This window comes from Corella eumyota, chromosome 1 (assembly GCF_963082875.1).
Source record: "Corella eumyota chromosome 1, kaCorEumy4.1, whole genome shotgun sequence".
Taxonomy (NCBI): Eukaryota; Metazoa; Chordata; class Ascidiacea; order Phlebobranchia; family Corellidae; genus Corella; species Corella eumyota.
Window position 1 is genome coordinate 1,665,655 of NC_137490.1, and position 13,942 is coordinate 1,679,596.

Here is a 13,942-nt window from a genome sequence, read left to right on the forward strand (position 1 = left end):
CTCTTTATATTTTGCTATTTCTTTAATATTTATTTAAGTGGTCCATGTTTGTGATAGTAGATCTAATGGCGTGTAGTGACCTTTAACTTACATATGTTAATAAACGTTTTTCGTTAATTTTAACACTAAAAATCAATTTATAGGTCTTACATAAAAAGCTCTAAAAATATAAATTTTTGCCCTTTCCGTTGTTTATATTGAAAAACATGCTTGTACATTTTATATTTATTTTGTTAGGTCGTCAAAAATATATAAAAAAAAGAATTTTAATTTTATAATGCATATACATTTACAAAAATAATACTTACAAGTATTATGAGTTAATTTTTTCTTTTTAAATAATTAAAAAATGACAAAGCATAGAAAGTAAATAAAAGATTTAATTGATTTTTAACTTGCATTACTATCAAAAATTCATACGAAAAAATTATTCCAAAAAAAGTTTTTTTTTGCTTTAAATGTGTTATATCGCAAGTTTATATTAAAAAACTTACAAAAAGAGTAATAGCCACAGCTCTTATTTGGCTGTTAGCTGTCAGGGTAGGTTAGTATAAAAGTAATAATACAAATGTCATAGATTTCTGATGGCAAGAAAGTGCTTTAAATTGAGGGAAAATTCAATTTACAATTCGTCTTCAATTTCCAAGACTTCAGTCGTCTCATTTGAAATTTCAGGCTGTTGTATTGTGGGTGCATTCGTTTGTTTTCCCGCCAACATTTTACATTTTGTCCATAGAAAACATAAACCTGTTTTTTTGAACATGGAAATATACATTTTCGATGCAGCAGTACGAAATTCTTGTTCGCGAATGCTATAAATAAAACAATTCCATAAACTATTTGCCATTAGGATAAAAATAATCACAATTTCAGACGATGTTAATATGGTTAGACTTTTTTCGTTAAATAATTTAGGCCGACTTGGATATACATCAGGTAGAAATATAGCTGTAACTAAAATAATCACAGATGGTAATAAACTTAAGGTAAAAACCCCGACCATAACGCCTAAAGTACGGGCCAGTTTCGCTTCTGAAATTCCACGAGTTTGTAATTGCTGGTCGCCCGAAACTTTCTGCCATTCTTTTGTATAGCGCCTGCCAACACAAAATGCTGCTCCTGATACGAACCACATTACTATTAAAGGAATAAGAAACATTATAATGTAGAGAATAACAACCGTACTGCCAGAAGACACTACTAGAATTGCTGATACGATTCCATATTGTAACATAGAGATGTAAAATGGCAGAGTCGAAAAACCAATTGCTATAATCCAAATAAGTACAATTACTATAGTCGAAATTGAAACTTTAGACTTCTTTTTGTACCAGATTGGGAATTTTAGGGCACAAACTCGATCGATACCTGCAGCTGCTAACGTATAAACTGACACAGTTAAGGATAAAACTGTAAAAAATCCAACTAAGTTAAGGTAACTTGCTGTAAAACGGTGGCCGAATCTACCACCCAGTCCACGTACTTGCACAGTTTGTAATTGTTGCGTCATCAAACCTGTTGTATTGTCAACAATATACCCAGTTACGTTGCTTAATTTTCCAATTTCATGTTGAACAATAAAATATTTCACTAAAGTGCTGGTAAAAGTTGGAAAAACAATTACACCGACTATTAAATCGGCGATTGCAAGTGATATACGGTAGGCAGATTGGTTGTATCGCATGTTAGGTGTAAATGCAAGCACTCCAATAACTGTAGAGTTGGAAATTATTACAGCAACGGCTAGAATTGCAGAGGACACCATTATCACAACGATATTTACTCTGCATCTAAAATATTAAAATATTTTTAGGTATTTACTTATACAAATTAAAAGTAAATACACAAAGTGCAGCTTTTTAATTAAGGTAAGCTATTAAATTTTAAAGAGAACCACAATTTTAAAAACAATAGCTATTACAAAATTATGCAAAATGGCAATTGCCTGTTTTAATAACTGCTTTATACCTAAGCCTAAACCAGGAGTTCAATACAAAATGAGCTATGGAAATGTAACTTTTTAATTTAATTCTGTGCAAAAATACTCTTAAAACCTTATGCCAAAAGTACAAATAATCGTGTTTGAATAGAAGGTAGCAAAATAGCTTTTTTGCTTAAAACATATTTTGAAAAATAATTACCCTTTAGCTATACAGGTCCACGCAGACACTCCTCTATCTTGTACAATATCCTCGTCGAATCCACACCAAACGAAAGGACAAAATGGTAGAAAAACCTCGACAATTTCATGAAAGTGGCCGTAACCTTTTAAGTCGTAAGATGCTACTTGCAAACAGGGCATGTTTATTTCGTCATCTGTAAGTTGATTAAGCTTTAGTTCTTGTATAACGTTGCTAAAACTTGTGCTCAAGTTGCTGTTTCTTACAGTTTCTCGGACCATACTGTTACAACTTTCCTCAAAACTTGAATAATCGCAAAATCGTTCATACATTAACGTCGAAAACTCAGTAAACGCAAATGTTCTTTCCTTACATTCAGTCGCAAATTGTGGGCAATTCCAGCCTTTCAAACTTTCCAAATAAGAAGATAAATATAAACTGCCCCTGCCCCAATTACACGCAAAGTTTGTATACGTAAAGTTGCAGCAGTACATTTCAGCCTCCCTATTGCCAACCGTTAAGCCAGGCACATAGGCGCAATTTACTTGTGAAAAATTCCCTGCTTTTGTGATATCACATCCAGTAGTAAATCCAAGTAAGAACGAAATTAAGAAAAGGTGAATTCCAATCGAATAGTAAACCATGTTGTATTTTTCAACTAGTATTTTAGCCTATTATTTGGCAAACTAAACTGAAATAAAAGTACGGTAAAAATCATTTTATTTATATAACAAGAAATTTACTATAAATATGCTTCTGGTATAACTACAAATATAACATTTTAAACTTTAAAATCTGACTGTTTTTTAACAAGTAAATTAACTGACGTTTATTTAATAAATAAATGATTTTAACAATAATTTCTTAATCTTTTAATTCGCAATTATTTAAACCTTAAATCAGTTGTTACAACATTTTTAATCCGATACAACATTTTCTGACGTCATTTCCTGTTTCTAAACCTTAAAATATTGTTAACTATTACTCTGACAAAGCGCATTGTCTCAAGACAATCAAAATTTCCCACAACGATGTTTGCCAATTAAAACAATGCCAATTATTGTTCAACAATGCCCATACAACAGAAGAACATGTGATTATTCATCGAATTTTCGCGTGTTTTTACGCAGATGTGATTATATGTTTCCCTACGTATTCTTTGACGTATTAAATTGTGATAAGTATTTATATAAACAAGTTATTTAACTCTTTATGCCCGAAGCACTGTTAAAGTTATTATTAGAAATGATGATTAAGGTTAAAAAATGTAATCTAAGATTTCTAAACAAAAACATATTTTTTTTAAAAATCAAAGAAAATTTTTTTTAAAGATTAAGTTTTTTACAAATTATTTATTTTTTTTTTAATTAATAAATAAATTTTTTAATTTAATTTTGCATATTTAAATTTTTCCCCAAATAACAAAACACTATAAATAAAACTAAAATATCCGTAAAATTACTACTAATAAGCAAGGCAAAGCCTTTTACAAATGATTTAAAAATATGGAAAATAATTCCTTATAAGCCCTGATTACAAAGCCTTGTAATAGATCGTAAGCCTAAGGACATTGTTAGCTAAAGGTCAAGTTAATTTTTACGTCATCAAACGCAATTGTTACGCTCAAACATTTTCACAAAATGCCAAAGTCGAAGAAAAAATTCTAGAAAATGAGTTTTGTATTTATTAAATATGCTAACGCAACTTAGCCTATAGTAAATCTCGTATTAAGTCCTATATATAGCCTCCAAGGTTTGATTTGACCTTTTGATTAAAACCTACCTACCTATTAAACGTTTAAGATGCTTGTACTTAAGTTACTTACGTGCATATATACGTACATGGTATTATAATTAAACTCAAGACCACGTGGTTGTAGGTAACAATGTTAGAAATTTTAATTGTAGTTCAAAAAACAAAATATTTTCAACGAAAAATGTAAAAACATTATTATTTTTTGCTAACATTTAATAAATTTTAAGTAAACTTGGTTTTTAACGATGAATATTTTTAACTTTTCTAGCGCACAATCGAAAAAACGTTAAAATTAATTAAAGTTTTTAATTGAAACTTTAAAAACCGCTTAATTTAATTAAATGACAATTATACCTAAAAAAACATTACTAAATTTAAAAAAAATAAGTTTACATATTTAAACTTTTATAATTGTATAATGCAATAAACTTTTATAAAAATAGAACAACTAAAACTTAATATTTTTGACTTCTTCTACACTAAATTTTTTGCTAATACAAAGAAAGGCTTTAAAACGGTATTATACTAAAACAATCTACAACTAATATGACTTTTAACTGTACAAATTAGGGGGTTATTTTAAATGTAAATATAATCTAAAACATTTTTTTAACTCTCAAAAAATGGAAAATGCAATTTCTTAAAAAGCCTGCTCGACTTTTGCAAGAAAAAAGTTCCCTTTTTTAGTTTTTTATCGGCATTTGCAGCATTTTTATGGTTAAACTAATTTTATTTTGTAAATATACAAAGATTAAAAATAAAACGACAACAACAAGTAATAGAGCGTTCATATTACCTCAAAATTTCGGTACCTAAAACTTATAATTACTCTATAAGGTTTACGTCCATTTAAATGTCACTTGCGGTATTGTGACGTCATAGACACACGAATTTGATTTTAATCGCGAACGACGAACCAAAATAGAAAGGAATCTGGGCTTACATAACGAACATTACAACAAAAATAATCACAAAATTTTGGTCAAAATAAAAAAAATTTTAGAAACAGAATATTTTTTTAAACGTTTATTTGTTTAAACTTTTCTTTGATTTTATTTCTAAATACAACTTATCTAATAACGATTTAATTATTTGTTAATTAGTATTTATTTAAACTTTGATTTAATAATAATCATGTGTACTTTACAGTCTCTAAAAATTATAAAAACATAAAAATATTGAGATTCGAAAATAGTAAAAGTAACAACTTTCTACTAGTTATCGCGATTATAAAATAATAATAACCTCCTATTAAAGATAAAGATTGTGGAGTCCGGTTATATATAGAGTTAGAAATTACAAATATATTTAAAAAACATTAAAGTTATAAAATTTTGGCCAGGATCGTTAAGTCAAAAAGTTTAAGTACACATGATGGAAAAAAGAGGTAATGGAATGTTTTTTGATATTTATATTTTTAAAATCCCTTAAAATATATATTTTTAGATACTAATTTGTAATAATACCGAATTTTATAAAAACTATTTCGTTTTCTTATCAATTTAACCATTCAAGTTATGGGTAGAGAAAAATATCGAAATTTATATTTTTTCAAAGAAAAAGAATCAGATAAGTTTATTTTTAAGATGTATTTTAAACCCATTTTAGGTTAAAACCATTATCTTACTTATCTTACATGAATTTACCGCTAAAGTTTAAAAGGCTATCCCAATTTTAAAATTTAAATGACAGATTTCCTTTAAAAATAAACTAAGAATTGAACTTAGTGTTGTCATAATAAGCTTCTTATGGCGTCAGCATCATAACAATGACCTTTGTTTATGACGTAGGTAAACAAGTTTATAGAGGTTAAGTAAAATTGTTTTTGCAATATTTTAGATAAATACGAAAAAATATTTATTCTACAAAAATATAAACTACAGAATATTAAACTATAAAAATAAAAAGTTTTTTAATATTTAGAGTGGAAAATTAGAAAATACAGTGGGTTAAAAACCAAGATGTTTTTTAAAACCATTTCTTAATATATACTATCAAAAAGCACCATAAACCAAATGCAAAATGCATTTTTTTCTAATTTTAAAAAACATGATTTTAATAATAAAACCTTTAACCAAATTTTAAAGCTGGGAGACCTATTGTTGGTGATAATATCTGTTTTTGTATCCCCCAAAAAGTTGTTGGAAAAAATTGGTTTGTTAGCTATATTATTATAGGGCTGAAGACCTTTAAAAACAAAAAATACATAAAAATTAATTTATAAAGTTAAATCTAAATAGTTTTGGTCAAGAATATATTACAAATTTATAGCACGACTAAGCTATAAATGCTTACAGTATAGATACCAAAAAAGGTTACTATAATAATAAAAAATCATCTTAGTTACCTTGAAAATGTACAGAGAGCGATTAATGAAATTAGAAGCTCAAAAGCAAGAAATGCCAGCAATATTCCACACAATATAACATCTACTCTCAGCACAAATGTTTGCAAGTACAACAAATAAAAAGCCAATGCTGCAGATGCTAAAAGAAGTAATAACGAAATTCCAAGAGATAAAACATCTTCTGTTAAATTTCCCTTTGAACCTTATTAAGGAAAAATATATTTTTTTTTGGTAAATATGTTGTTTAAATAATATTTTTTTTAGAGTAACTAAATGTTAAATTACCGATAAATAATCTGAATGCTTCAACTCCAGCTAATATAAATAAAAGAATAACATCAACAGCTAAGTTACTTGTAGGAAAGGGTAACACTTCACCCTAAATAAACATTAATTTATCAAAATATTAATACTATAAAGACTGGCAGCGTGGTGTAATGGTAAGAACACATGCTACACCACCAGGAGGTCGTGGGTTCAATCCCCACTGCTCTCATGCTGTAGCGTCCTTGAGTAAGGCACTATAAACGGTATAAACTCCTGCTGAGCCAGCACTTAATCAGCAGTATAATTATCGAGCAATTATACGAAGTGACCGATGTTACTTTGTTTAAGTCGCGCATTTGACTTTCCCACATCGAGGATTAAGATATATACAAAAAAAAGAAGATATATGCCTAAAATATGTTTAAAAAAAATTAAATCGTATGCAGTACAAAATCTGATATACAGTTGCAAAACTAACAAAAAAAAAACAACATTAAATATCCATTATATACAATAAATACAGTTTTAAAAAACAACTGTTAATTAAATCACCTTGTAAACAAAAAGTAAAATTTCTGCCACGAAAAAGAAAGCAAGATAATATGAATTTAAACTAAACGCAATTTGCAAAGGAAGCGATGAAAGAACGGCTTTACCTAAAAACCAACATAAAGTTTATAGGCTAATATTGATATTTTGTGTTTATTTATCGAATAAAACTCACCTTGCATTTTGAAAAATTAAAATTTTCTAGATTGGAATTTTGTTTTCCAAAACAAACGAAACCGCTGTGAATTTCCTGGTAACCGCGTAGTAACGTTTAGATTATTTTTATTTTAGTTTATCCTCGCACCAAACATAAAATTTATCTTATTTACTTTACAAGATTATATTATTGGTACACCTACTACCAAAAAGTATATATATCTTATTTTATATTTAAATATTTACAAAAATGATTTTTTTTAAATATTTTTTTCTGAAAAAATCATAAAATCAAAAAGTAATAGAAAGAATGCAATAATTATCCTACACTAAAAAGGAAAAAATATCTACAATAATCATAAAATTAAAATAAATTAAAAAAGGTAAACAAAAGTGGGAATGTCATTAAACCAGTACTAGTTTTTTATACATAAAAACTATACAGTGAAGTATATATGTAAAGTTAACGAAAAAAAAACTTTGCTAAGCCTTATTAAATAAAACCATATTTTTAAAACCTTTAAAAGAGAAAGACATTTAAAAAAATAAAATAGGTAAATTATGCAACGCTTTGAATATCATATAGATGATATATATTTTTTGAACTGAACTACCAAACATTGCACATTTTACCTTGATATACAATGAGCAATTTTTAAAAGTAATATTGCAACTTGATTTAATAGGTTCAACTATTCGAACTTAAATTCATTTAAACAATAAATTAATCAAAAAAATCTTAAACTAAATTTTAATTCAATTGATCCTCAAAAGGATCCTTGTCACCATTTTGTAATAATCCCTGGGTTTCTTCTTTATAAAACTCAGGATCCTTGTTCCATGGTTGTTCAACCCCACTACCAAGCAGAATGTATAATATTGCACTTACTACATATATAGCACCAGCAATGTAAAATACAATTAACCATTGGGCATGGGTAGACTAAAAATACAACAAAAATTAACTTAGAGATCGAAAAAGTTTTTTTTAAAAAAGTTAAATTATTTAACAGAAAAACCTTATAAAGTAAAACATACTTAGACTATTTTATTAACCATTTCACATAAACTTAAAGGTTTAAATTTTAACAATTCTACAACAAAGTAATAGCTAAGATAAAAACTAGTTAATATTTTAGCATACTGTCTAAAATATATATTGCTATAAACAACAATATTTATACTTAAGTAGTTATATGCCAACAAACTTACATTATTCTTGGTTAAAGCTCCAACTACAGCTGGAGAAGCAAAACCTGGGATTGTAGCCCAACTATTTGTTATTCCCATCAATATACCTGCATACCTAAAACAAAAATTAAGTGTTAAAAAATTTAACCAAATGTTATGCTATGTTTGGGATGTAAAGTTGCCCTTTCAACATCAGGGATTAACAAATACAAAAAAAAACCATCACAAAAGATTAAATTTTGCAATCAAAATAGCTAGATAAATTCAATACACAAACTTTGTTCAGGTTGGCAAAAATATTAAAAAGGAAGCAATACAAAATATTGCTTACTTTGTTTCCTTATTAACAGAACACAATATTTTAGCTTACGTTTCTTAAAAACAAACTAAACAACGATATCACAAAATATTGCTTACCTATATGAAACAAACTAAGATAACCTTGAAAACTTTTAATATGATATTGTAAATTGAATTATTTTTTATTTTCATTTATCTTTGATGTGGGGAGGTTTAACATACATTTACAACTAGTTTCCAAACCCAGTCCTATAGCAGTTTTGGATATTATTGGTTAAAATTGCTCGATAATTAAACTGCGGATTAAGTGTTGGCTCAGCAGGAGTTTATAACATTTAAGGGTATTACAGCACTGGGAATCGAAACCCGAACCTTATGTAGGAAAACCAAATAAAACTACATCTAAAACTTATTTAATCCTAAGGTTAAAAATATGAAAAAATACGATAAAATATAAATAAACAATAAATGACCTTGGTGAGATATCGATGTGATTAGAGTTGAAACCTGGAAAAGCAGCTCCTGCAAACATAGTGGCGAGACAGATAAACGCCACCGAGGCAACTTTATTGCAACCCACATATCCTGCTGTGATGAGACAAACTGCTGGACCTATCATAGCTGTAAGTTAAACAAAAATTAATAAAAAATAGCATAACGCTTTTAAAAAAGTAGAATATTAGATTTTTATAGCAATTGTGGGTATTATTTTGTTAAAGAAAAATTATAACTTAAATACTTAATTTATTTGATTGAAAATTACCACAATTTAGATCTTAACAATTTGTTTTATATTTACTAGTTGATAGCATGACCCTTGGTCAGCATTTTAATTGTCTTAAAATGGCCGTAATTTTTAACCAGTAATTGCGAAAATTCAACCACGCACTACAAGCGGCAGTTTAATACATATTTTTTGCCTTTAAATTAAACATACATATATAATTTACACTATGGTTTACTATATATAGATGATAATGAAATAAATATTTAAAAACCTAAACATCAATTTAAAACCAAATTTTATGCAAACAATATTTACAATGACATACAATGTTTAAACTAGGCATGTGACATGCATTATGAGCAAACAAAGGACACATTATCGTACAACAATAAGTGCAATATGAGTCAACAAAACAGGACAGACAATAATTTATTACCTTCTTATTGTTCTTGATTTTGAAACTATTTTAAAAAATTACGAACAAAATTTAAAGTTGTGTTTGTTTGATATTTAGTTCATGGTAATATGCCTAACCTTATGTTATGAAGATTAGTCTGTTTACTGTATTTTAAACATATGTTTAACATTAAACTAAATCGTCCTTTTTTAACCACATGCTATCACTGTGAATGTTAAAATTTATATATTAAAGTCTAACATAATTATCTTAAACAACAACTTACAAACAGTTTGAAAAGATTTTCTAGTTTCAGTTGTGGTTAGAATTCCTCTTTCCCTTAATTTATCTGCAATAACTCCACAAACATTGATGGCAATCCACATGACTAAGTAGGGAAGGGCAGAAATAAATCCATCCTAAAAATGATTTTATTTTTATTTATGTGTTTATTTTGAGCAGCATGGTGTAGTAGTTAGAACAGCTTTTCTTTATGAGATATTAGGTTTAATTTTCACTGCTTTTATGCTGTAGTAAAATATTATAAACAATATTTACCCTTGTATAGCCAAAAACCAATTATAATCTATAATATTCCAAACTGCCACAGGCAACTCAAGACTGGGTCGGAGTAACTGATGTTACTCTATGTTTAAGTTGCGCATTCGACTTTCCCACATCGAGAATTAAGGTATACAAAAAGTAGCTAATGTCAGTTTTTCAACAATATCTTACCTGAGTAATATCAAAATGTAAAACATCTTTTAGATAAGTGGGTAGACTTGTAAGAAGGGTGTAAAACCCCCAATTATTTCCAAAATGGGCGATACTGATTGCCCATACTTCTTTACTAGTAGCTATTTCATACCATGGTACGTTTAATTTACCCGACTAAAATAAAAAGAAAAATTTTTAACTGCAAAATCATGCTACATTTTTAAGGCAAATTTAAATAGTAGGTCTAAAAATTATTAAATACCAATAAATAATAATTACATAAAATTATCTTAACAGTTTTGTTATTTTTTATGAGACTTTTTACATGAAAAGTTAGGTACTGCAAAACTATATACAATTATATATGTATGCTATTTTATCTAACTTACCAAAATATATAACAAAGTACAAATTATTGTAGTATAAAAAAGGTAGTAAATTATAAATAACATTGCTTTTTTTAACTTACCCTCGGTTCCACGGTATTTTGAATATATTCAAGTTCCAATCTTGATATTCTTGGATGTTCTGAAGGTTTATTATGAGCAAGAATAAACCATGCACAACACCATATTATACCTAGGGTACCTAGATTCAATGATATACAAAAATTAAAATAACTTTTTTGGTTATTTTTTTATAGGTTAAAAATACCTTATGTATATATTTATGTATATTTTGGTTATTTTTTATATATAAGAAATGACAGTGTTTGATTTGGCCAATGGATAATATACATGGTAAGGAATTAAAAAATATTTTACTTATTAAAACCAGTTAAAATTATATGTTTTAACAAGTTGAATCAGAAAGAATATTAAAATAAACACACATATTAGAATATTGGTAAATAACTTACCAAAAACATAGAAGACAGATGGCCAGCCTCCCAGAAAATTAGAAGCACATAATATCCCAGAAATAGGTTGAGCTAATACTGTCCCAAACTGACTCCCTGCATAAGTTAAAGAAACCAATCGACTTCTCTCTAAAGGAGGGGCCCAAACCCCCCATAATGCATGCATAGCTGGAAATGTAACACCCTGGAAAAAAAGAATAAAAAATTGCACTTTTGATAAGTTAGACCGTTTAATAATTGGGAATTTTAGTCATTAAATTTTGCCTTTTCATCCTACAAAAAATAATATTATTTTTTTTTTTTTTTTTTTTTTTTTTTTTTCATTTTTAAGCAATATTACATCTACCAGCTTATCTAATAAAAACTGAAATCTTAACGTTTTTTTTACAAGTTAAAGTCTAAGTACCTCTCCAATTCCTTCTACCACCCTGACAGCAATAAGTAAAGGAAAACTTGTTCTTGCTGCAATTGGAGTCACTAAAGTAAGAACTGAAGTGCATAAAACCCCACATCCAAACAACATCTTACCTCCAAATCTAAGTTGAAAAACCACATTTTTAAAAAGTGTTCATATTTTTTTATATAACTTCATCCTTTGTTGTTACAGGGTCGACTTCACGACCTTAACATAGAGTAACAACTGTCACCCCACAGTATAAGAGCAGTTGGGATCTAACCCATGGCCTCATGTAATGTAGCGAGTGTTCTGACTACTACACCATGATGCTGGGTAATAAACATAATTTAAGAAGTAAAATATTTTAAATTTAATCTGATGAATTTAAATTCAATTTAATGTTTATAGCATACCTGCTAGCCAAATAGCCCCCAGGAAGTTGGGTTAAAATATACCCATAAAAGAAAGCCCCCAACACTAACCCCCTTTCACTTGAATTCCAATTAAATTCCTGCCCCTAAAGTTTTTAAAAATAAAAAAAAAGTTAAAAATGACAAATTTAATTAAAAAGACATATAATATTTTTACACTTAAAATCAAAAATGTAGCATAGCATTTTATTCTATTTAAAAACAAATAATTTTTTAAAACTCATGTAAACTTATTGTTTATATATACTCATTCTTAGGCTTCAACTTACAGTATGGGAAGGGGGTGGTCCTGCAGGGCAAGCCATTGGATCACTTGTATTAGAAGTTGGGTTGATTAAATAACTGGAGTTAACCATGGATAGTATAGCAACACTTAGGTTAACCCTTAATGCATACACATTAACAAAACCAAAGAATGCTAAATAGGCAAGACCAAATCTTGTGGAAATCCAAGTACCAACTAAAAATAAAATCAAACTTTTAAACAAGTGCCAAAAAATCAGCGATAAGAAAATAGAGCATCACTTTGCAATACAATGTTGTTTACTAAAATAGGATCAAAGTTTATTTCTATTAGGTACATAAAAATATCAAAGCATTAATCTTCATAATCAATAGTTTATAATTATGTTAAATTTTTGGAGTCCTGTTAGTGATGTCTGTTGGTTTAAACAGCTAGTATAAAATATAAATGCAAAATAGGGCAGAATTACAGGAGAAGAATAAAGAAAGGTTAAAAATTTTGCCCTTTTCTGCATTCATAAACTGAGCGGGACAAGACAGCAAGAGCTCTAAATTATTTTTTAATTTTGATGATAAGGTTACCTTATAACAAACCAGTCTGGAAAGTAGGGCAGTTTTCGACGAGATTTCGTGCGTGAACTTGTCGAAAAAATGCTTGACACGGGTACACGTGTACTAAAATTTCCGGTCTAGGCGTGCACGAGTGATTTATGTTGGCGTGTTTTAGATGTCAGTACTGCGCGTGTACATTTTTTTAAGAAACGAAGCATGCAAAATGCTAATTCCAGGCATGCATTTTTTTAATGAAAACAATCTCGTGCGTGCACAGTGCCCTACTTTTCAGACTGACTAACAAAGAAGATATTAACCAACACTATAAAAATTCTCCTGTTCAAATAAATAAATATTTTAAAGGTTTATTGTAACTTACCTCCAGGCGGTGGCTTCTCCAAATTCTCATAATTCTGAGCTTTATGTTTAGATTGAATAATTATTTCTTCATCGTCACTATTCCTATTCTGATCCATTATAAACAATTATATTAAATCAAAATCCTAAATAATATAAATAATATGCGGTAATTTTTAAATTATTCTTTAATATGAGTTTTTTAAAAAGAAATATTACAACTAAAACGTAAATAACAAAATTTTATAATCAACTCTTCATTAAAACACAACGTTAGCAAAATAAACAAAATCGTTCTAACGAAATTCACTCAACTAGAGAGTAAATAAAGAAAATTTTTTTGTATTCCAATAGTGTTTAAATCGCTCATACAAAACCCTTATTTTAAATCAAACTTTTCCAGTTATTAATTTTTTTAAAGATATACTAAAACAGCATATTATTAATAAATATATAGGCGACTAAACAAAGTAGTTAAACAACATTTTATGCCATGAATTTGATCCACACTGATTACATTAGCTATATTTAGTTGGGCACTAACTAATAAAATTAATGTAAACTAACTTGAAAACAT

At 28.0% G+C, this 13,942-nt stretch overlaps 3 protein-coding genes across 3 annotated transcripts; all 3 read right to left on the minus strand.

Moving 5' to 3' along the window:
- Window positions 1-242: 242 nt before the first annotated feature.
- Window positions 243-2,806, minus strand: LOC145757523 (uncharacterized). The gene is made up of 2 exons (XM_082572447.1): window positions 2,142-2,806; window positions 243-1,790 (listed from the first exon to the last, which is right to left on the minus strand). The coding sequence occupies exons 1-2, from the start codon at window positions 2,762-2,764 to the stop codon at window positions 623-625; spliced, it is 1,791 nt and encodes a 596-aa protein (XP_082428573.1). The 5' UTR covers window positions 2,765-2,806; the 3' UTR covers window positions 243-622.
- Window positions 2,807-5,239: 2,433 nt separating this feature from the next.
- LOC145759792 (transmembrane protein 216-like) lies at window positions 5,240-7,276 on the minus strand. Its single transcript, XM_082573644.1, has 5 exons — window positions 7,214-7,276; window positions 7,042-7,145; window positions 6,508-6,601; window positions 6,223-6,424; window positions 5,240-6,062 (listed from the first exon to the last, which is right to left on the minus strand). The coding sequence occupies exons 1-5, from the start codon at window positions 7,218-7,220 to the stop codon at window positions 6,047-6,049; spliced, it is 423 nt and encodes a 140-aa protein (XP_082429770.1). The 5' UTR covers window positions 7,221-7,276; the 3' UTR covers window positions 5,240-6,046.
- Window positions 7,277-7,594: 318 nt separating this feature from the next.
- On the minus strand, window positions 7,595-13,513 carry LOC145750827 (sialin-like). Its single transcript, XM_082566904.1, has 11 exons — window positions 13,388-13,513; window positions 12,483-12,673; window positions 12,196-12,299; window positions 11,792-11,921; window positions 11,386-11,569; window positions 10,996-11,114; window positions 10,545-10,700; window positions 10,096-10,228; window positions 9,159-9,306; window positions 8,407-8,500; window positions 7,595-8,137 (listed from the first exon to the last, which is right to left on the minus strand). The coding sequence occupies exons 1-11, from the start codon at window positions 13,482-13,484 to the stop codon at window positions 7,946-7,948; spliced, it is 1,548 nt and encodes a 515-aa protein (XP_082423030.1). The 5' UTR covers window positions 13,485-13,513; the 3' UTR covers window positions 7,595-7,945.
- Window positions 13,514-13,942: the final 429 nt, after the last annotated feature.